A 24,972-nucleotide genomic window follows, 5' to 3' on the forward strand; every position below is an offset into this window, starting at 1 on the left:
TCACTTTTACATTGCAGTGTTAAAAATCTGTTTACTGTACTTTATGGTCAAGTGGTCCAATTTTCACAAATTGTTGAAAGTTGTTTATTTTAATTTGTGGTACAATTAACTGAGCCATGAGAGAGTGTGTGTGTGTGTGTGTGTGTGTGTGTGTACAGGTGGATTTGATCGCACATCTGTGTGACGTTTTCAGAAAGTGGTTTAAAAATGTTAATTCTTTTATATCCACTGGCTTTGGTGGTTTGGACCAGGTTTGGGCTTATTGCAGAAAACAGTTTTATTAAAACAGGAAGATTTTGAAAGATTCAGTGGAATACACTTTTACAATGTCAAAATTTCATTCCTTACAGGGAAATACATGTAAGTGAGCCTGATAATTGTATTATTATTTATTTTATTTTATCATTATTTCACAGACTCTGTTGGAGGGCTAAACAGGAGTTTCAGTTTCCACATTCAAAATGTTAGCATCAGTATCTAAATGTTTTCTTAAATGTTGGGGCAACAATGTAATACGCTTACTTTGGAACACAGCCAATCCAGAAAATGTAAAAACACATATGCTCTTTCTTGGCAATCTTTATTAAATGAAATGACCCATAAAGTTGGGCATTACCCAAAATATTTTCTATCAAATGGAGAACGATTTTACAAAGAAAACCAGATGTTCTATATGAAATAGTATGAAAATACATTTTCAACTTGCTTATAAAATACATTCGTTTACAATCCAATAGATTATGGTATCAAGTGACAGGCAATTTAACAGAGAAACATAAAAGGTTAGGAACTATTAAGGTCAAGACACATAATGAAGGGCTGATATTTTAACACAGTCTTTCTGATTTCTTCTCAGGTCTGATAACGCCAGTACTCGCCATGACGGCTCATAATTCAGGATTACATCATAGTATTTTATTTCACCTGGACAGTTATGATCATGTTACAGCTCTGTGCCCTGCATACGTGGCCAATAGATAAAAAATGAGCTCAAATCTTTAGATTACACTGAATGTATCTAAATGGAGAAAAAACATAATGGGCAAAACTCACACTTAATAATGAAAAAAGTTAGTGCATGTTAGATGTCACATATGTACATATAGGCTGTAATTGCCTTTAATAAAATACAACAAGTTTTGATGGCTCTGCAGTGGAAACACACAGAGGGCTGTTTACATATGAATTATGGTTAATTTGCATATGTAGTAGCTTGAGGTTCCTGCATAGCTGTTGGTATGCACCTGAATAGAGTTAACACATGCAAGTTAAGCCTACGTTTGCATGCATGTTAGGTTAACTGTGCATGTAAATATGGACGTACAGAGAATCTTTTTTTCTGTTAAGAAATACAGTACTTTTATCCCTGGATTCTAAGTTGACAGCCTGTGCACATACAGTGCACATGCATACCCTGCGAGTGTTTAGTGCATATTGCTACATTTATACAAAGTAACACGTGTGCCGGATTGGGCGGGGTCATCTGAACAACAAGAGAACACAGAGAAGGAAAAACAAGAGGCTGGAAGGTGTGTTCACAGAGCCAGAGGAGGAATGAGTGTGACGGTGAGTGTGAGGAGGACAGTTTGTGTAAGGCTCCAAACAGGTAGCGTAGGCCATGACATGTGCCACATAATTCTGCTCCTTTACACCATGGAACAGGTGAGCCATTGGTCCTTTGGCATAGATGGCCACATCCTCCCCACCATGTGTCTCAGCATCCAGTGGCACAGCAGCCTGCTGCATGTACTCCTCATCATCTAAACAAAAAAAATGTGTAGCCAGTCACCAAACAACCTTTCAGGCTAAGTAGATGTATTTATACAGCGTTTCCATTAATTCACCATGATGACCTTATACACTCTGCCTTACTTAAAAATTCATAAACTGTCATTGGGATAAGAGACATACATTAGATTGCACTATTACCACATGTATCCTGTGGCACAACTGTGTTTTTCAAATCCTCTGTAATTTATCCAATCAAACTTAATAATATAATTTTCACAAACCAGAAAGGAATCTAAATCCCTTTGATTCAGCGACTAACGCCAAGCAAAGCGTGTAAAAATACCCCCAGTGGATGTATTTGGAAAATGACTGCAGTCTTTGGTTTGCTCTGGTTAAAGGGGCCTTTTAAGCATTGTGCAAAGGTTGAACCTTTATTCTCTTTTATCTCTACATCTCACAAAAACTTTTTGGCCTCATACGCTTACATTAATCATATAGATGTTGACTTGCAGGGGATAGGTGCCAGGTGGGCTGAGTGTACACTGGTTCCCAGAACAAGTATATTAAAAAGAGAAGGCATTTTTTTCACCTTAAGTTACACACACTTGTGCAATGACAAAAACACACAGTGTAGGACAAGGAACATTGCTGTTAACCTAAGTACAGGAGACCTGTGCAAAGAACTAAACAGAAGACAGAACCATGAATCCGTAAATAAAATGACCATCATAATTTATCTCTGCTCTCTAGAGAAACATGCACAAGCCAACCATAACCGCATCGCTTCAAGGTGTCTGTGTACACATCAGCACAGACGAGTGCCACAGCTGAAAGACATTAATCTGTACTTACAGTAATCCACCAAAGTGATGTTCTCTCTAGTTCCATTTATATGGACGTAACCCGGGCCATTGGCATACAGGATGCTAGTGAAAGGCATTTGGTCGTCAGCTTTCTTTGGGGCTAATCCTGAATAATAAAAATAAAAAGAATGTAGGTAAGGAAGAGGCTAGTTCCAGTATTCTTCACAAATGGTCCGTCTGCACCCTTTTTTTGTTTTACCCCTTTTCTCCCCCCTTGTACTTTTAATTTCATACATCAGAGAACCCACAATGCCTTCACGTGGCAGTGCTTTGAGTCATACCAAAGATGGGGTTTCCTCGAGCCGTGTTGCCACCAAAGGTGAAGACATGAGAGTGGTCAGCAGTGACCACAGTCAGTGTGTCTGATTCTCTGGTGAGCTGTGCAGCACGATGAATGGCACGGTCAAACATCACAGCTTCTGTCAGTGCCAGTTTGGCAATGCCATCGTGGTGACCGTGATCGATTCTCCCTCGTAACAGATAACAGAAAAGAGATTTAGACAATTAATATTTATTTCATTGTCTTGCAACTTAAGGAATTAATTTTTAATGTAAACCTCATTAAACCGGATTCACAAGCTAAATAATTAAATGAGTGTGCTTGCTGAGATTTTACATTACAAAATTGTTTTATTGCACTCATCTTCCACAAACAGGAAATATCCTTTTGGATTTTTCTTCAGTATTTGAATAGCCTTTTCTGTCATCTCCACAATGGATGGATCACGCGTGCTATTCCGGAAAACCTCAAATCTCATGTCTTTGGGCTCAAACAGACCTAGAAGCACGAACAAACAAGAAGAAAATGTTCATGTTGGACCAAAATGAATAAAAAATATGCAGCAGCACACAGCAATGTTGTGGTTAATCCAAACTGTCAGTTAGAACAAAAAATCAAAAAAATGGAAACTGAAAGTCAATTTCAAAATATGTTAGAGTTGAACAGCTAAAACCTTCTGACCCCATCTGTAGAGTTAAAATCAGCACTGCAATCTCAGATCATTAATATGAAAATCTATCTAAGAATTGGTACATTTGCTCATTTAAGTTATATATAAGGCAGTTAACAGTTTTAAAGAAATAATTGCTAGCTGCTAGTCAAGCCTTCTCTGTGATGGCTTGTTTTAAAAGTAAGAACACCTTTAAATGCAGCAGATCTAATTTTCTAAATTTATCATACAAATGGGTAATATGCATAACATTGATAACAAGATGATAACACCTCTGAGCTATTGGCGGCTGCATTGCTGTCATGCACACCATAACAGCCAGGACTACACCCTCGAGTTTTTATCACTAAAGCAGTAAGAGATGATACCAGTCAACATCATAAGTATTTACATGTCTATAAAGATTAAAAAGATTAAAGTTGGGTTAAGTGGACTCCTCTTCTTTCTAAGGCATTTATAAGATTTAATAACTTAGATATATGTAAACAGGTTTATGACTAAATTTTTTCCCCTACCTTTCTACCAATGTTAATATATTTAATATACTGCAGTAAGTCTGTATCTGCTCATTAGCAGACCCAATATTAGTTACCCACCCATGAGTCGGTCAGTATTTTTAACATTTATCTCATCAAACTCCTTCCTGTGCCAAACATAGCGTGATTTCTTGTTCTGAAACACAAACCAGAGGAAACGTGAATCTGTGAGCTGTCGTGGGAAAATTGAGGAAATATTTGCACAATAATTGTCAATAATCCTACTGGTTTAGCCTTCAGCCACACATCAATGAGGTTCCTCTTGTCTTTGCGGTCCCCCTTGCGGGAGTTGGAGGTAGGGTACTCTGGGTCTGGGGTGCCTTTTGGAGTCATGTACATCCTGCCTCCACCGAGAATCACCTTTAAAAAACAACAACAAGCAGAACCGCAGAGATGTTTGGCTTTTCCAACTTTCCTCATATTTCTTTGTACTGACCTTAAAGTTATTGTTAATTATAATCTGACAGGATAATCGAAATAAAACGATAAAGTCATCAACTCTGGAAATCACAATGGAAAATCACTGGGAACACAGAGTGCTCATTTGTATATGGCAATTAAAGATAGGCCAACAATTCCATCAATTCCATTATTTATTTATTTATTTATTTATTGCAATTTTATAGAAGGTGGTGCAGCAAAACAGGGTTCTAACAGGGTTTTGCCTTTGCCAAGGTGTAACTGGCTGATCGAGCTTACAATCTTTGCTTTAAAGTATTTGTGTACTGCTCTCATCAAGTAGAGTCATATGAAATTACACACACACACACCCTGACCTCCACTTCTGAGTTGCCTACAGATCAAGTATGGACTGTGCCTGAACGGACATACAGAACTCAAAAGAAAAAAGTTTGGTCCTCTGTAGAGGGTTTCCCGCTGGGCGGTGCCTCACAGCCCTCTGCCTCTGGGAGTGACCCTTTCAACAAAGGAGGCAAGAGGTGGCCAGGAGGCCTGTTTAACAGGTGGGTGCAGCCTGATCTATCTAGTGAAAGTCTAGACAGACCAGGCCAGCACACCCTCTTTCAATTCTAAGATTTTAAACATCAGGGCATTATAAAAGAATTATCTGGTCCCTACCAATTTATATAAAAGTATTTAAATAAACCCTATTATATAATAGCTGCACTGACAATTGATGTTATATCTTATTTGTTGATTGAAAAGAGCCAAAAAATTTTCTTTCTTACATCAATGTCAACATTGGTGACTAGCTGGGTGGCAATGTCGACGCAACCATGTTCACGAGCACTGGAAGGCAGATCTGCATCACTGTACCAGCTGCGGCTGACAGAGTGGGCGTAGGCGGCTGCTGGGGAAGCATGCTGGACACGGGTGGTGGTCACTATTCCTACTGATTTACCTGAAAAACAATAGAAAACTGCAAATGAAAAATGGATAGAATACATCCAGCGTGGAGGAGTTTACACTACCGGTCAAAGGTTTTAAAACACCCTAATTCTTCCAGTTATTGCTGTTTAAGTTGTTCAAGTCCAATGAATAATTTGAAATGGTACAAAGGTAAGTAGCGAATTGCCAGATGTAAAAAAAAAAAAGAAAAGAAAAGAAAAAAAAAGGGTAAGATTACCCAAAACCAAAAGTAATGTACTTTTCAGAATTATACAAAATGTTTTGTTTTCATGGAACACAAAATGGGTTAACAATTTAAAGCTGTTCGGCAGCAGTGGAGGTTGATGAAGCCTTAGAAGCTGGTGCTACTAATTCCTACAGGTGTTCCAACTTTTCTGGATTACTTACAACCCCATCTGTCTGCATAAAAGCAGTGTTGGAACACACTGTGGTACCATACCCTCATGAGCATCAGTTGAACAGTATTGTACTACAGAAAGTAAAGTGTTGCTACAAAATGGCAAGAAATAGGCTATTAAAAATGGAAGAGAGACAGACCATCATAACACTTCAAAATGTAGGTCTTTCCCACAGAGAAAATGCAAAAAAAAGTCAATGTGTCAATGAGTACAGTTTCCTTCACCATCACAAGGCACTCAGAAACTGGGGCACACTCTGTCAGGTAGAGATCTGGCAGACCCAAAGCAGCAACTGAATCAGAGGACAATTTTCTGAGAGTTAACAGGTTGCATGATAGGCAGCTCACAGGACAACTTCAAGCACAGCTTAATAGTGGTTGCAGTAAGCAAGTCTCAGTTTAACTGTGAAGAGAAGACTTCGAGCTGCAGGTTTGACAGACGGGTCTCAGCAAGAAAGTCTAACATATAAAATGAAATCACCTCTTTCAAATAAATTATCTTGTGTTCTGACACCATTTCTCAACCCCTGAGCCCCTCACACAGTCTGTGTACCAATTTTTATTTTGGTATTAAAGCATAAAGATGATTATTTTTATGATACAAATTATATTTTTTGTGTACTTTGTACCAAATAGTTTTGGAGTTTGTTAGAACTGGGTTTGTGAACTCCATTTCTAAGAACTATCTGTTTTATTGGGGACAATGGTGAGATGATTTTGATAGAGGGTGGTGAGATTTGGAGTTTTCAAGCAGTTACGCTCATAGAATTTGTTGTAGTTACTGCTGTCAACACTACATTTGTAACAGTACAACACAGTACAATACATTATCTCTGTGGACAGGTTTGATAGTTCCATGTTTGTTTATTTATTGATAATTATAGAAGAACAATTTTAAAAAATTGCCTTAAAAGAACAATCCACTTAATGAACACCTTATCATGGTGGGTGGTTTTGGTGCCCTAGTGATCTCCAGCAGTTATGTTATTGGAGGCAATTTGCCCCCAGCAGGGTCTCCCAAGGCAATTTAGTTCTAGTTGAGCAGCTAGCTAGACTATGCGTAATTCAGAAGACCTCTATGAAGAAAACATTAGTGGTCTGTGTTACCTCAGCCATATTTGGTTTACCAGGGCCTTACCCTGCAGCCAAGGATGCATTAAACGATTTGGTATATCGACACATGATGCAAATAAACATATATGTGACAAAAATATAGCGAACTCAATCTAATGTTGTGACACGATGGAAACAACAATGCAAATTCACTTGAAACATGCACATGCCTTGACAGACAACCCTGCACAAATTGCATGTCATAAAGTGACCACAGGCACAAAGGTCAAGGCAGATCAGTGTGGGTGGTTGTCCTAACTGTATATATATATTTTGAACGTTGAACCGTAATTGGCAAGCAACACTGAAGTAGCTTGTCAGATTATTGCTTTATTCCACATATTTTATTTTAAAACATTACATATCTTAAGATAAGAAAACAAACTGGTTGACCTGTCCTTTACACAGCACACTCACTACTTGACCAAGCAATCAACTGTCTTTACCTTGTGCTTTAGCGCGCCGCAGAACTGAGTAGACCTCATTACCAAAGGTGGTGTTACACTCGTAGGCCACCGCTTTAGCACTGAGTCCTACTGTCTTTGCATTGGCCTTCACACCGCAGTGGTAGGCTGTAGCAGTGCTGGCACTGTCTGCTACCTGCTTGTCCACACTGTAGGTCTACAGAGTAGAAACAAAAACAGCATTAAAAACAGGATAGCATCAAACACAGATGGACCATGTCATTATTTTTAAAAGTGAAATCTGCACATGCACATTTGGGGAGCTGAGATATTTTATGCATTCACTGCATATTGAAAGTAGCATTTTTGCTTCTCCCCTGAGAAAAATTGCTTGAATGTGCTTCATGTTCTAATGTGTTAAGTTGAAATGACTGTCACTTAAGTTGCAAAAGTTTCTGGGGATGATCTAAAAGATGGAGCCAGCTAGAATGTGTTATATCAGATATGTTCTCTTTTTGATTATAGGTTGGGATATCAGAGGCACCAAAGACACTAAACACTGATTCCTTCTTTCAACCACACAGTGATTTAGGGATTATGTTCAATCCAGGATGATGAGTTTAAATCTGTGTTCACATTTTCTACCACAGTGTCAGCATTTTCACTTCAGCTGTTGATTGTATTAGGATTTATTTTTTCACATGAGAGTTTGAGTGGCATGTGTCGTGTCAAGCGAACGAAGCATGTGAATTAAAAGACACGTTCAAGCCCCCGATCAGCCTTCCTTACAAAGGGGTATTCACCTGCAGTGCATTTGTCTTTGTCTCTATGATAGTTCTACTTCATGTCTCTCTGTACTGATTTACCAGGCGACTGTATTTCTACCATAAACACAAACTCAAACACACACGCACATTTTACATGAATGTGAGTGAGAGTGGGGGAAAACTCAAAGACCACAGAGAAAAGGTACGTTTCTGTGAGCTGTTGCTATCCTGGAATGTGTTTTGAAATTTGTGTGAAAATTCCCCCTGCTTTGTCACTTTCTTCACCAGGAGGAACACCTTTTTTAGGATAACGTAACAGTAAAATGCAATAATTTTCAAACACAGTAAGAAATGTTTTACTGCAGGTTTGAAAATACAGAGCTATTTACTGGTTAATATGTATTCCAACCTTCCAAGGAATTACATAAAAGCATTTTTCCTAGCAACCAACTGACCAACTCTAGAGAAAAAAAAGTAAAAAAAAAAGAGCATTAGATGTAATGTGAGTGGATACAGTTCAGTACAGGCCACAGAAGAACAAGAGCACACATTGGAAAAGTTACTCTACTTCTCATGAGTGGAGAAAGCAACTTAGAAGAACTATTAATAAAATACAAAATGTAAAATACATTTGAAGTGCAGCTGAGGTTATAGGTTGACACTTTACTGGCTATTTTGAATTTCTTTCTACACATGAATAATTAATTGATGAATAATAACTAATGACCTGCAGGTCAGCAGTGCTGTTTTGTCACCTTAGAGAGGGCCACGTATGGAAAGGTGTCCATGGCTAGTATCGTCTCTTCTCCAGATCCACCATCCATCTGACCTCGCAGGATTCGAGCTGCTGACACTGTGGATACGCCCATTCCTGCGAGACAGTGATTGACGACCAAAGGTCACTGACGTGGTTAGTCTACATTATACACATTCACTGGACATTTTATAAGGTCCACCTTGATAGTACGGGGCTCGATTCCCCCTGTTATTTCTTGAGAAATGCCTTAATTGTTCATAGTACACATTCAAAAGGTGATAGATACATTTATACATTTCACTGAGACTTTGATTCTTAGCCACCAATGTTTAAATAAGAAAATGCCGAGAGGAGACTAACAAAGAGTTTTGCATGCAACACAAGAAAACTCTAAAGCAGTGATACCTGTTCCTCATATGTGTACTTATTCTTTGTTGTGGTACTTTACTGTTCTAATGAAAAAGAGCTCAAAAGAGCTCATTTTAAGATACATTTTTTTCCATCCTGTATCTCATTTGGCATATTCTCTTAATATCTTAGAGCTTTTTACAGGGGTAAGAATGTTTATGTTAGATTATGTTTGAAATCAGGTTGTAATCTTAAAGTCAATCTCATAGCTTTGGTTTTAGAGTAATGTACAACAATTGTAATGTCATTTAAACTTCCAAACTGCCCTTTTCTACACAAAAGCACTAAGGGTTACAGTGAAATTTAAGTTTTCCTTTTGTTTCATTGCACACTAACCATGAAAAGGACCCCTTAGTAAGCAGAGGTTTCAGTTCATTTTCATCTATACGTCACCAAATTACAACAACAATCACCTGGAAGTGAGTAATGTTGCAGTTTAGAATAAATCAAATGACTCAATTAACATTTTTGGTTCCCTTTCAGTCGATTCACTCGGTACAAAACATAAGTATGGGATATCACGCCCTCGCGTGTCCTGGCTGAAGAAACCTTTATTCACGCCTTTAAGGCAGATGACGTGTGATGACACGCGCACGGCCCCGCCTGCACATATAGCCACTGTCATCACAGTCATCAATCAGTTCTTACGCTCTTCACCTTGCTGAGAACACCTCTGCTGAGTTGGGCTAGCTAGCTGCTGCTAGTTAGCTCCGTTGTCTGCCGACTTGAACTTAGCTTAACTGCCCCTGTTGGTGTTAGCCTCCACCGCGCAGTTGGTGTGTAGGCTGCCCGCGAAGCGCTAATTTCAAGTTTTTCCTGTGCAGCGTTTCGCTTTGCGTTTTGGAATGGACTCCAAACCGCAGCGAGCAAAGCAGAAATCTTCTGTTCGCCCCTGTCCTCAGGGATGCGGTTTCTCTTTTCACGACAGCGACCAGCACAATGCCTGCCCTGTCTGCCTGGGGATCGTCCACGCTAGGAGAGCGTTGACGGAGCCCAAAGCCTGTGCGTTCTGTCGCCAGCTCCGGCGCTCGACCCTGGAACGACGGGTGACGTTTGTGGAAAAAGTGCTGGGACGCTCGGCTATCGCACAGCATGACCCTCTCCTTTCCGAGTCTGGAGCCCCGGCTTCGTCCAAGTCCGAAGACGAGGATTTTCCGGTCGATGTCCCCGCAATTAGCTGGGCTGACCACATGGAATATGTTGACGGGTTAGCCGATGACGAGCTGGAACCATGCAGGAGCGCTGATGGGCTTCAGCCTGGGTTGAAGCCCGCCAGCGCTCCCTAGGAAGACGATGACGTGCTGGACATCGGCCTAGACATCCATGGTTTGTCGGAGGATGAGCAGGAGAGCTCATTGTCGGCCCAATGCGCCGGTCGGCCACAATGACACCTCTCTTTTCTCCCTGTTTCGCCGTGCTGCTGAGAAGCTGCAGGTGGACTGGCCCTCTCCTCCTGCCTTCCCATGTTCCCAGACTTTCTCTGCGAGCTAACAGCATCATGGGACAAACCTCTGTCTACCCGCGTCACTGTGCCCGGCTATGGACAGTACAAGGAATTGGACGGTGCTGAGGGGGTGTGCCGCCAGCGAGAGCACATCCTCTTGCCCGAGCTCCACGCCAGTCGGCCTGGAGCAAAGGCCCACCCTCGGGCCCCCGGCGGGACCCGACGCCTCAACCTCAGCCCTCCTAGCTGTGGTTTTGAGTGGAGAAGGGGTCCAGCAGGGGTCCAGCAGCAGGGAGACGCTGTTTTTACCCCTCTGTTGCTGCACAAGAGGTGCCGCTTAAGTTCTGTTCAGGTTGTCAGCCCCAGAAGGCGCTGCACTTTCCTAACACTGTCTCCCAAGCACAAAACCCCTGCACACAAAATGCCTCAGGTAACTCCCTGTTCAGGTGTGTTAAATGTTCAGGTGACCACATCGAGCGTTCCCACTGTTTTTCATTGTTGTGCCCCAGAAAAGGTGCCTCCAACAAAATGTATGAATTTACATGTTTCCATGTTACAATCAATAAAGAGTGTTGTTTATTCTCAAACAATCACAAATGCTCAGCCTGCAGGCAGAATGAGCCAGGTCAGGCAGGTGATGCAGTCCCCTGCAGACAAACTGGGGGGCGACAACGCCCCGCCGACGGTGCTGCAGGTCAGCCGGCTGGCTGCTCACTTCCCTCAGTTGCGCACTTGCGCCCCCTCTCCGTGGGTGCTGCGAACCATTGCCATGGGTTACCGGTTGCAGTTCCGGGTCAAGCCGCCTCGTTTCCAAAGAGTCGTAAACACGACTGTCAACACCGAGGCGGCCATGATACTCAGAGAGGAAATAAAGGCGCTATTGCAGAAAAGAGCAATACGAGTGGTCCCCGCTTCGGAGACAGACAAAGGTTGATACAGCCGTTATTTTGTTGTTCCGAAAAAAGAGGGAGGGCTTCGTCCCATCCTACGTATCTACGAATGTACAGGTTCAAGATGCTAACACTCAGACAGCTCTTGAATGCGGTCGGCCCGGGAGATTGGTTTGCAACAATCGATCTAATAGATGCTTATTTTCATGTGGCTATACACCCGAAACACAGGCAGTTTCTGAGGTTTGTATTTGAGGGCGTAGCCTATGAATACTTAGTGCTGCCATTCGGGCTGTCGCTCGCTCCTCACACCTTTACGAAATGTGCCAAGGCAGCGTTAGCGCCCCTCAGAGAGAGAGGCATCCGCATCTTAGCCTACCTAGATGACTGGGCTCTCGTAGCATGCTCCAGAGAGCAGGCAGAGACACAGCTGTCGCTGGTTCTGTCACACATTCAGACACTGGGGTTCTCTGTGAACTTTCAAAAGAGCTTGCTAATCCCGAGTCAGCAGATTACTTTTCTCGGTTTGAAAATATGCTCGCTTTCCAGCCGCGCATGTTTGTCGGAGCACAGAGTGGCCGCGTTTCATCGCTGCCTTGCTCAGTTTCAGCTGGGATGCAGACTGCGTTTCCAGACGACATTAAGCTTGTTGGGCATGATGGCATCTATGATCGCCGTGGTGCCACTTGGACTGTTAAAAATGAGAGTGTTTCAACGCTGGACTCTCTCTCACCGTTTGTGTGCATCGCGTCACCTCCGGAGGAGGCTGCCGGTAACCGCGTCTTGCATAGTAGCTCTCGGTCCTTGGAGGGAGCCCAGGCTGCTGCATCAGGGCTCTCGGATTGGGAGGGCGTTGTTTCACAAGGTGGTGTCCACAGATGCTTCCCTAAGAGGGTGGGGAGCGCTTTGCGAGGGTGCATCAGTGAGAGGGATCTGGTCTGCAGCCCAGCGCGAGCTGCACATCAACCACTTAGAGCTGTTAGCAGTGTTCTTAGCTCTAAAGCATTTCCGTCCAGTCCTGGAAGGCCAGCATGTCTTAGTCAGGACGGACAATTCAACAGTGGTGTCTTACATAAACAGGCAGGGAGGAACACGCTCTCTTCCCCTGTTGAAGCTGTCTCGCTCTCTGCTGTTATGGTGCAGTGTTCATTTTCTGTCTCTAAGAGCCACCCATGTCCTGGGCCACCTGAAACGGGGGCCGGACCTTCTTTCCAGGGGGGGTCCTCTGGTGAGAGAATGGAGGTTACACCCTTTAGTAGTGGCTCAGATTTGGGATCTATTTGGCAAGGCACAAATAGATCTTTTTGCTTCCAGGGTAAATACTCACTGCCCCCTGTTCTTCTCCATAATCGACCACGATGCACCCTTGGGCATGGACGCGCTAGCGCACCAATTGCCAGACGTGTATGCATTTCCCCCAGTGGAAATGATATCTCCAGTTCTAGAGCGAGTGCATCGGTATTCCCTCTCTCTGATTCTAGTGGCCCCTTGGTGGCCCACAAGGTCGTGGTATGCAGAGATAATCAGCCTGCTAGCAGCGAGTCCTTGGCAGCTTCCTCTCCGCAGGGATCTCCTCTCTCAGGCGGGAGGAGAAGTGTTTCATCTGTGCCCAGATCTGTGGCGCCTTCATGCTTACCTGCTGAGAGGTTAAATTTTATTGCTAAGGGTTTGCCACCTAGTGTGATAGCGACAATTCAGAGTGCTAGGGCCTCATCTACTAGAGGCTTGTACGCTTACAAATGGCGAGCCTTCGAGCAATGGTGCAAGGACCGCCACACTCTCCCATTTCAGTGCTCTATTGTGGATGTTTTGACATTTCTGCAGGAGCTGCTGGATAAGGGCATTTCATTTTCGACAATTAAGGTTTATTTGGCAGCTATCTGCTTGTCATATTGGCTTTGACGGGGTGACACTAGGTGCACATCCCCTCGCCATATGTTTTCTGAAAGGAGTTCGCTGGCTGAGGCCCGTGCTTAAGTCCAGTGTCCCTGCTTGGGACTTGTCTTTGGTGCTGGAGGCCCTTTGTAGCCCCCCGTTTGAACCCATTGAGTCTGTGGATATGAAATTTCTTTCATATAAGACTACATTACTTCTCGCTTTGGCTTCGGCAAAGCGAGTGGGTGACCTTAATGCGCTGTCTGTGCATCCCTCCTGCACACAGTTCTCTCCTGATGGCCACAAGGTCGTACTGCGTCCAAATGCTGCCTATTTTCCCAAGATCATGCCTGCATCTTATAGCTCAATGGAGTTTGAGTTGCTGAGCTTTTGCTCCCCTCCTTTTGCATCTGAGGAGCAGAGGAGGATGCATTCTCTTTGTCCAGTGTACTCAGAATGTGCGTTTATGTGACCAGCTGTTCGTCTGCTTTGCTAATCCAAATAGAGGTAGAGCTCTGTCCAAACAGAGGCTGTCCCACTGGATTATAGAAGCTATCTCACTGGCGTACGGCACCAGAGGTCTTGCTTTGCCCCACGGGGTGAGAGCTCATTCCACCAGGGGGATAGCAACCTCATGGGCTCTTTTTAAAGGGGTGCCTGTAGCTGATATTTGTACGGCAGCTAGTTGGGCATCACCGCACACTTTTGTGCGGTTTTATCGGTTGGCCCCTTCGGTGGCTCAAGCTGTCCTTTCTGCTGGGTCTACCACTCACTAAGGATGTGGTGGTCCGATTCCGGTTCGGTGGCTGCTCTGCGGGGCGTGTATATATGTCCCATACTTATGTGTTGTACCGAGTGAATCGACTGAAAGGGAACAAATAGTTATGTCTATAACTTCTGTTCCCTGAAGGAGAGGAACGAGGTATAACACAAGGTGGCTCCACTGAGCAGTTTGGCTCGGTGAAGAGCGGCTATCGAACTGAGGGATGACTGTGATGACAGGGGCTATATGTGCAGGCGGGGCCGCGCGCATGTCATCACACGTCATCTGCCTTAAGGGCGTGAATAAAGATTTCTTCAGCCAGGACACGCGAGGGCGTGATATCCCATACTTATGTTTTGTACCTCGTTCCTCTCCTTCAGGGAACAGAAGTTATAGACATAACTATTTGTTTTATTTACTATTATACCTTCTTTTATCAGTCCTCTTACATCTATGTCAAAGTGTGTACAGGCTGTATTGAGGACACTTCCTTGACTGTTAAGCTCACCCTTTAAACATATAATATCTGTGTGAATTACTTACTTAAATAGGCAAGGAGTTTATGAGTTTTCTCAAAGAAAAGAAAAAAAACTCACAATATGTGAGGTTCCAGCTCAGTTTACCCAAATGCGTACTTTCTCTTTGTCACAGTGCTTTTACAACATTCACAGTAGCTCAGGTAAAATACAATCATTACACAGACAGGAACAGTACTTTAACATTTCAAGTTCCAGTCGAATCTTTTAGATGATGTGAACAATCTCATGGATCTTCTTTCTTGTATTATGAATCAACCTTATGCAAATCACTTGTACTTTATTTAAACAAAATAAGGGAGAAGCAGCTCCTCATTAGCTTCTGTGATGCATTTACTTCTCACACCTTAAACTAGATGTTAGAGTTGTCACAGTTAACATTTCTCATGTTACCATGTTGTATTTCTAAAACCCAGCCTCAGTGTATGTCCTGTAGACTCTCAAATGGAAACACCAATATCTAGATCTAGATATTCATAAATTTCACCAGACCAGCTTTAATCTTAAGCTTTTGTTGTTTTTATGTGTTACTTAAAAAAAATTAACATTTAATATTTTCAAATGAAGACACAGTGACATGGGAAAATATTTTTCTTTAATGATGTTGCTGCAGCAATCTGAAATACTAATTATTCTGGGATTTTATGGTCAAACTATGGAGTAAAATGGGCTTTCTCTGATAGTAAAGATGTCGTGTCCAAGAATCCAAGAATCATTCAGGATTAACACAAAAAACTGTTTTGATAGCAGAAACAGTCTGTCTTCTAGTTCTCAGAGGTTACCGTTAGTTTTTCAAACACATTCGTTTTCATTTCTGTCTACGTGGCTTTTATGGATAAAGTGATTTTCAATAGTACAAGCATGTTTAACTTTTTGTTGCTCTCCAGTATAAATGCAGGAACTTGTAGTCTTTATTTAAACTGTCACAATTTACCAAGCAATGTCAAAAACAGGGTTGACCCATGACGCATGCATATCTGAACACTCCTGGAGAAGCCCGAAGCATTGTACCTCCTTAGCTAAACAATCAATTTGTTGCCTGTTTTTGCTATGGTGCCTACAAGTTTTCCTTTGCTGCTGTAAGCCCTTTTCCCATTGTATTTAAAAACCCTACTGTGGTGTATTTAAGTTTCCCTTAAAAGTCACACTCATAAAATTAAGAACAGGCTTAGGGCAAAGCAGGGCAGGAGAGATGTGTAAAGAAAACGCAGCTCACCGACCACCCAGAAATGCGACTTGATGGGTATGATTTAAAGCAGATATTGTTTGTCTTTAACACAAAAAACATTCTCACATCTTTGTGCCTTTAATCAGCTTCTCTTACCAAAACTGATTTAATCCCTCACCAGTCATAAAAGTAACAATTAATGGCAGAACAATTTCCAGCCAAATCTAATGCAGATGGAAATTATTCTCAAATGTCAATAGCTGTCTGTAGATGTTGCAGTGTCAGACTACAGCGCTAAAGAAAGAAAGACACTTTGTTATCTCAAGAGTGGATCTTTAAGGTGGCGCCCCCACTGATGTTGATACTCTAAGATAACTAAGTTATCTTAGAGTATCAACTAATGTAGCAGCGCAGCTAAAAGACAACTGCTAACAACAAACAATGCACTCTAAAAGAAACAAATGGCTCTGTAAGAGCTGTGCGAAAGAAAAAAATGCACACTTTTGTTTGTGTTTGACATTTTTATCCGATTTATTTCTTTTTCTTAAGATGAAACTACATTAATCTCAGATGAAGCAGTGCTATGCTGCTATGTCAATAATGGCAATTCCATTTGAAGTTGGAAAGTGGAATTTCCAAGTTCCCAGTTACAATCTTCGACTGGAATGCTTCCTCAAATCAGAATTTCAACTGAGAAAGTCAGGACGGCACGACTAACCCTGATTTAACGATCCAAGATGGCGGATGTGCATGGGAACATTAGTAAAACTGTAAAACGTGATTTGTAGGATCACTGCTGTGTATTTGTAACTCACTACATAAACCGCATGCATACACGAATGTGCTGGGGCAGTGTGTTTCAGGGCAAAAAACAAGTACACACAGTAAACAAATCTTGTGTTTACACACAGTAAACAAATCTTGTGTTTACAAACAGTAAACAAATCCTGTTTTTTCTCGCTTTTCCGAAATTACTACTGGAACGCAGCTCCCAGCTCTGACATCCATCTTCAGAGGTAAATGCAGTACAGTATAAGCCTCTTACACAGTTTTGTATCATTGTATCTGGGTTCTGGTACTGTTGATACAAAGCAGAATGGATTCATGCTTTCATGTTGTTTATGCCAAATTCTGACCTATCGTCTGAATGTTGCAGCAGAAATCGAAACTCATCAGACCAGGCAGCACATTTCCAACCTTGGGTTGTCAAAAATAGCATGTAAAGACTGTAGCCTCAGTTTCCAGCTGGCAGCTGACTAGAGTGGCACCTGGTGACACCATGGCTGAGTGGGTCACACACCAGATACATGAATGGCTCTACCTTGCTAAGGAACAAAGCAAATACTTATTTTCCTTGATTTTGTGACTTTCTTACTGGAACATCTCAACTCAGGAGTGGGAGTCACTCTAAGCCCAACATCAAACGTCCAGGGTAAATGGAACACAGAATAATCCTAATAAATACATTTCTGAATCATTGTTTCTGGGTTTGAATACTCTAACTGTGTGACAATGCTGCCATTATATGGTCAAGATAGAAATTATAACATTGCTAATTGTTGCACTATTAAAAAAAAACAAAAAAACACCAACAACAGCATCGCTGATGTCTGACTGCCAATACAGACCTCTACTATTGCATCCTATCTGTGAAAAGGCAAAGGTGCTAAACTGTGACACATGTATGCCTGATCACAGTGGACTGGAAAGAATTTTTTTTCTGCCAAACCAACTACCAGCTGTTCTCAGGATGTGGATCTCAGTGATTTTGTTCTTTTCCTTAAAATAAAATCTGAGTTACTGACACAATGGAAGATTCATAAAAATACAGTTTTAAAAGTGGCCCAGTGCTTTGAATGAGATAATGAGACAAAAATTTTCATTGCCTCCTGTACACTGATCACACATCAACATTAAAACCACTAACAGGTCATCCACATCCCCACCTGCAGTTGGTTGGTCTTTGACCAACGTGACCAGCCCAACAATCTAACAACCATTGACATCATAAAGAAAAAGTTCAGGAACAGCTCGTGGAGCACAGCAAAGAGCCAAAGGCTTCCAACCTCCCGTGATCCAAAACCTGACGGAGCATCTCTGGGGCAGACCGGAGCAAGCCTGATTATCAGAAGCCTCACCTTTCAACCCACAGGAATGAAAGGATCTGCTGCCAACACCTCACTGCAAGACAACACAGCCTCTGACCTGTCAGCGCAGGTATTGTTAAAAAAAATGAAAATCGGCCATTTAAAGTTTAAATGTCTATCACAATGCTACACCAACATATGTCTGTACAAGTATTTTTTTCCACCTATTTGTTCTATATTTCACCCATAAAGTTCCAAAGCACTGCGGTCAAGCTTAATTTTCCCAAATATTTGAACCATATTTGTTGGTAATTGCTGAATGATATTTGATCCTTCTGTTTAGTCTTGGCAAAAAAAAAAAAACAACCCAAAACCTCACATTGCTTGCCCATTTTGAAAACAGTTTTATAATTATTTAGAAATACTGTTGCATCATCCACTTTGCTATGTTTGTCAGTGAAGTTGAAAGTAATGCATTTTCTACTGAATCTTTAGCCACAGCTGTGCCAGCACTGAATGCTGGTTAAAATGGATTTCTCATGAGCTTACCGTCACCCAGGAACAGGATGATGTTCTTGGCCTGGTGCTCCCGAGGACGTAATCTGAGCGCAGCATCCAGTGTCGCCCTTGCTTGTGCATCCCAATATGCCGGCTCTTTCTCAATCTCATACAGGGCTGCTCCATAGAAGCATGCATGGAGAAAGAATGAATGAGATGTAGGTGCAGCCTTGGATATGAGTAGATCTCAGAGATTTACAGGTAAACAAGCAGGCATGCGTGTGGGGCTGACTGTTTGTGCGTGGGGGGGGGGTTTCCATGTGCAGAACTTCATAAGAATTCATTTTTCTCTCTTTAAGGTTATGCCCTGACATATGCACATGTACTTTACCTTGATTCAGACAAGAAAAACAGGTTTCTTAAAAGGTGCCAAAGTGATAAAAACAGCCTTAAAGGCACTTTGATATCTATCCATTCATGCTCACAGAGAAGCTCTAGGGGGAAAAACAAAGCTAAAAAAGAAAATTCCTTTTGCCACACACCAAAACAAGGAAAGACAAACAGTCCATCTCAAAGTTTACATAAACAAGTAGACACGGACAAAAATACACTGACACCAGCTTATGTTCATCTTCAGCCACTGGCACCCACACACCTGCATTTTCAAAAGCAGTCTGTCTTTACTCACATACCCAGTCCCACTTTGAGGTTACCTGCTCGAGTCTGTGTGTCCATTTTCCTCCCCACAAAGTGCTACTAATATCCCAACCTCAGGCAGCAATAATAACTCTGACGTCTCCTCACCTTGGCTGTCCATAGCGGCCCGGCTGGCAGCCATCAGGATGGGGCCCAGCAGGATAACCAGGAGACTGGGGACCCTGTAATGTGGTGTCAGCATCTGTGTTCCACACGACCTGGAAGCTGGAGAAATTGACACAGGCTTTCAGTGCAGACGTAAAGGCAGAGGAGGCACAGGCAGAGAGTGTGGCTGCCGAGACCTCCGGCCCTGCCTTTATAAAGCCCCGCTGGGTGTGTGTAGTAAGGAAGGGCCCAAGCCAGCTCATAGGCTTAGAGCCACAAAAGAGGGAAGAGTGAGTGTGAGAGAAGGAGGAAGAGCAAGGGAGAGAGACAGAAAAAGAGGACCACACAGGAGCTGCGCAGCATCATAGAATAATTCTTGAAAATGCACAAACCCCATTTTTTATTTTTTTTTATTTTTATGATTTTAAATGTTACACCTTTTTTTCCTCCCTTCTGCAGTACCTTTCCCTGACTCCCCTGTTTTGTGTGTGATTGTGATAGAGATCTCAATTATTCTTTGATGTGGTATGTGCCTTCTGGATCTTTTTAAGCTGCAGTCCCTTTAACAGAAGGAAAAAAAACCCAAAAAACTATCAATTTATGCTGGCATCCATCATTTTACAAATCATTACTGTGTCCCTTTCAATTTCGTCCCCCCACCAATCTCTTGGACAAACACTCAAAAAAGAATGAAAGGGAACAAAGTCCAGCTTAGTCTTGAGAACATCATAATTGAGTCTTGATGTCTTCTGTTTTTTATGTCAGGAAAACGGTCACATTTCCCTCCCCTGAATTTTTGCATTTAAAAGACCCCAATATTTTCCCTCTCTGGCTAAGTCAACTTGGCCCGTTTTTCTGCGGCAAATGAAGCAGGGTTAGCATTTTTCTTCTGTGAGGTAGTGGAGCCTGCCTGCAGAATGAAAATGTCTCCTCTCTTCTATGCAAACACAACAGTTAATGTGTGAAATGAGGTGAGCTGGGCCAACTTTGTTCCGCACGGCCAGAAGCATCAAATTCCCGGTGAACAACTCCCACCTTCTTGAACGCAGTGTTGTTACAATTCTTCTGGAAGATCACTGCTTTCTGCCAACCGCTCATGCATTGCCAACATTGGTTTGCAGTTAGTCACATGTGCCTAATCAAGACTGCAATAAAATCATAAAAGCAATCTGGGTAGAGAGGCCTCACATGATGTAGCCCACACCACATGAACTGGAAATACCAGTGGCATGTGCAAGAGCAGGAAAACTTGTGTGAGCATGTCTGAGTATTCATTTGTTATGAGTTTGCCCCAGAGAGAAAGTCTAGCTGGGAAAGTCAAATTAGTGTAAACACCTGGTAGCTACTTAGGACTCAGCATGGATCATCCATGTATCAAGTGGTACTTTAGCCTCTTTGGGAAACAGAGAAAAGCACAACAAAAACAACTCACTTCTGCAAGAGAATAATTTCTTTGACATGCAACATTGTGATCCGTCTTATTTCAGTGTTGCATGGAGTATATCTGGACTATTCGCTACCTTTAAGGGTAGGAAGTTTGATATGTTTCATTTAACCCAAGTAAAATAGTCACAGGAACTTAACTTGGCTTCTGCTGAAGAGTGAGTGTACACGTATGTGATATTTATAGTATAGCAGATGGTGACTTGTGCACACATTGAGATCATGTATCAGCGGAAACTGTGCAGCAGGGTGGCCTTCCTCCATTTCGTGGTCTGTTTAAACAGACCTTCTATCCTTTCTGTACAAGGAAAACAAATCTCCGCAAATCTAAAAAGAATCCATCTTCTGAATAATAATTTCTGTTTGTCGCTGAAACAGTAGTATTGTTTATTTTGAATTTATATTGACTATGAAGAGCTAACATATCCTTCTAATGGTGAATATATCTTAATTTAGAATTTCATGTAACACTGTAGTTTTTTTTAAATGTATATAAAACCTGCAGTTTCATGCATACCTCTTCACACACACAGCTCTTTAATTTCAGCATCTGGATCCTGGGTCAGATTCCCCTGAAACGTCCTTTTCCTCTGCTTTGAACACGCTGGGGTCTTTCAATGTATAGATTGCGTAAATTACAGTGATTACCTAGACTCTGCCATTCAAGGAAAGGGGGGGGGGGGGGGGGGGGGTAGAGCCCAAGATAGAGCCCAAGATAGAGCCCAATCGTTCCCCCTGACTTTTAAAAGACAGCATTTAAAAGACCATTTTCAAGATGACACAGTGATAGAGGAAAAACAGCCTGGGCCAAGGATATTGATGGTGAAAGCTGCAGATGCTTGAGAGGACATCTTTAAAAAACAGGATATTTAATAGGAAAAGATGGAAAAGACAGACTGGCTGCCAGATCAGATCTTAAAGAGGACAAAAACAGAGACAGCACTGCTGGAACAATTAAACTAAGTCTGCAATGATGCTTGTGATCTATTTTGGCCGTGTCGCAAATATGGACCCCCCCCTTTCTTTCTTTCTTTACTCTGAGCACATACTCATAGAGTGACATCCATGAAACAGATGAAGAAGAGATCTGGATCAATTTAAGAAGGGAACATAAATGATGTAGGCCATATTTATGAGCAGGGCTGGTGACTGGGATCCTATCTCAGAATAGTTGGAAGGCTGGCCATAAAATGTTTTATTGCTGGCATGCAACTGAATTGGAAATGGGGAGTGGAGGGAGCAATGAGAGGTGAAGTCCCCCGAGACCCGGGTCCAGGCTTAAGACGGCCACTCGCATCAGCTATGGCATGAGGGTGCTACTTCAACAAGAAACACTCTGACAGCTTTGAGAAGTAGCTCCACTTAGGCTCATAAAAGGAATATGGTGCTTAACCTAATTAGACTGTAGAGTGTGTGCATGTGTGTGTTTGTTCATATGCTGAATGAGTAAATTAAAGAGGCTGCTTCAGCAAGGAGTGAACATCTGAAACATGCGAGTAGGAGAGACTGAAAAAAAAGTGTATGTTTGCATGTGCGTGCAACTCTGTGATGTCAGACCAAAGAAGTCATAACATAGAAAAACAGTTAATTACTTTAAACCTATTCCCAGGTGTATAGCACCACTTTAACTGCATGCACTGAAAACTGTATTGCACGATGTCATAGAAATAATGCTTTCATGGGCGCTTGGTGACCACATCAAAAATGTCCTAATGATCGTTGGTTTGCTAACCTTTGCTCTGCTTCTGGCTCCCTTAGCAACATCGCAAACACACACACACACGCACACTCACACACACAAAACCGACTTACCTGTGCAGCAACATCTATGGAGAAGAAGTATAATTAGAAACAGTATCATTTTGACTCAAAGCCTCAAAAGCGTCTTCAACACCCCCACTCCCCAGTTTTCTCCACTTACTTGTTCTTGCTGATCCACTTCCTCGACCTTTGCCTCTTTCACTTTCTCTAAACACCAGGTGATTACAGTCTGCCTCTTATACTGCCTTCTGTAACAGTGGCTGATTAACTTTCTTTCTCACTGCCGGCATATCCAAAGACATAATAAATAACCAATGCAAAAATGAAAAGCTATTTCTCTTCCAGCACTACCATGTTGCAGCCTTGGCTTGAATCTTTTGTATGAGGCAGATGCGGAGCGGGATAAGGAAACACACTTGTTTGGACAAACACACATAAATGCACCAGCAGCACCAGCACTCACCTTCTTACCAGTTTACATCAGAAACATCCATCAAATCAGAGAGCCGGGCCTGTTTTCCCTCCCTGCGCTGCCCATCTTTTCTGTCTACAATGGACTGAATCAAAGTCTTTTTCTCTCTTTGTGTCCTCTGTGGACACATGACTGTCAGCAGCTCACATAGGTTCAGGCTTTGTAGTTGGCTGTGAGGAAGAGCCTGAGTTGGTTTCAAAGGAGTCAAACTGGGACAAAGGGTTTAAAGAATAGACTCGAATAAACAAGTGTGAGGATGCTGTATGTTGCAAAGACACGAATATGTGCTAATGAGAGGAATATTTGATTGAAAACAGGCAGTATTGGGGAGCGCAGACAGCGTGGAAACCCAGAAAAAAACATTTGTATTCAGGATTGTTGAGCAGGTCTGAGGGGAGAGAAGATGAGTTCTAATCAACACGACTGTGGTGTAGGCTACCTGCCTCACATTCCTTGCCTCCCACTCAACTAAGCACTCTGCTTACCCTAGATTCACTCCACATCAAAGAGCCCTCATTACAGAAGCGATCACACTTGCAGAGAAAGAGTTTGGGTGCGAGAGCAAGAGAGCACAGAGGGAGGGAGGGGAGGGAGGACAGGAGGGCCAAGGAAGAGCAACAACGCTCAGAAGAAGCAGAAGTATCATACAAAATAAAAAAATCAATTTCAGCTGCGTTTTTCTTCAGCTGGCAAGGCCCTGGAAAAACACAACAAACAGCTGCTGAGAACAATGTGCAAAAAAAACAAAACAGCTTGAAAAATCTTATTCAAGCATAAAAGAAAGTACATGAAGGCCAAGAAGATTAATTTTAATAAATCCAGAGTCCAGTCAGCGCAGTCAAATAGCATAAATTCAAAGTCAAGCTCCAGCTCCTCTTGGCTTTTGTTTTTCCTTTTGAAAGTGGGCCAGAGAGAGTTCCCCTTTCCCCCCACGGCCACCCAGGCATGATGCTTGTACTTGTGGGAGAACATTGTGTCAGTCGGTTAGGTCAGGCGACTCCACGACTGGCGCTTGAGGTCAGACGTAGGTTTATTTTTCTAGGCAGGCCCCTGCCAAAAAACATCCTCTGCAGTATCCTCAATATTCTCCAGGTGCTCACCAGACAGGGAATGTAAGCAGCACCGGAGGCGACTGCTTCTTTCGTTCAGCTTGTAAAGAGCCTTTTATTTCTGTTTTACAAATTGACCATTTTGGTTGCAAGCTCACGCGTGGATTAGCAATACAGAAATTTGTCGCTGACATTTCTTTTCGGGGCTCACTCGACCACCCAGGGGACTTCATGCACTGTGGATACATTTAAAACCCTTTAAAGCAACCCCTCAGAGTTTCAACCTCTGTCATTTATTTGACCTATGGAAGCAATTCAGGAAGTGTAAACTTTCACTCAGAATAAAATATTGCAGAGGCTACACAAAAATTCAAAAAATATTAAAAAAAACCATATCATTCTGTCCGATCCTTTTAGCACCACTAACATGCTAAAGTCTGCAGTTATTATACAGAAAACAGCTGCTGTTATGTATTGTAGATAGAAAGAGAATAAGCATCTTGCTAAAGCACTCTTCACAACCCTCACTCAGCCTTAGGAGGAAAAAAACTGCTCATACTTAAACATTCAGCTGCCCCCAGCCCAATTTCCAGATTCTGGTTGGGGGGAGGAGGGGGGCTCAAAGAGTCACCACAGTACTTTGTGTAAGACCACAGTTTGAAGCTCAGTCTTTGCCTTGTTTTGGTGCCACAAAGTCGTGAATAATGAATCTGAACGCATGCAAAAGCTGGCAAACGAGTCCGAGTGTGAGCGTCCCAGCAGAGGACAAATTGTTTCAGTGTTTTGTTTTCAACTGCGCTCATAAACTCACGACACGTTGCCAAAAGTTTTTTAATGACTTCATAATGGTGCGTGCATAAAGGCCCACTATTCATCTAATTTGGAGAATTT

General features: G+C 42.4%; 1 protein-coding gene across 2 annotated transcripts; it reads right to left on the reverse strand.

Moving 5' to 3' along the window:
• Window positions 1-363: 363 nt before the first annotated feature.
• alpi.1 (alkaline phosphatase, intestinal, tandem duplicate 1) lies at window positions 364-22,922 on the reverse strand. 2 transcript variants are annotated; one of them, XM_084953631.1, is made up of 12 exons: window positions 22,721-22,922; window positions 19,360-19,476; window positions 18,607-18,732; window positions 8,885-9,000; window positions 7,405-7,579; window positions 5,268-5,440; window positions 4,306-4,440; window positions 4,141-4,216; window positions 3,238-3,372; window positions 2,876-3,067; window positions 2,584-2,700; window positions 364-1,760 (listed from the first exon to the last, which is right to left on the reverse strand). In XM_084953631.1, exons 2-12 carry the CDS (start codon window positions 19,451-19,453, stop codon window positions 1,480-1,482), a joined length of 1,620 nt encoding a protein of 539 aa, XP_084809757.1. In that variant the 5' UTR covers window positions 19,454-19,476; window positions 22,721-22,922; the 3' UTR covers window positions 364-1,479. The 2 variants fall into 2 exon arrangements, with proteins under 2 accessions (XP_084809757.1, XP_084809756.1); XM_084953630.1 differs by lacking the exon at window positions 22,721-22,922 and having other exon boundaries at window positions 19,360-19,532.
• Window positions 22,923-24,972: the final 2,050 nt, after the last annotated feature.

Source organism: Perissodus microlepis, chromosome 15 (assembly GCF_051167445.1).
Source record: "Perissodus microlepis isolate ML-2025 ecotype Zambia chromosome 15, ASM5116744v1, whole genome shotgun sequence".
NCBI lineage: Eukaryota > Metazoa > Chordata > Actinopteri > Cichliformes > Cichlidae > Perissodus > Perissodus microlepis.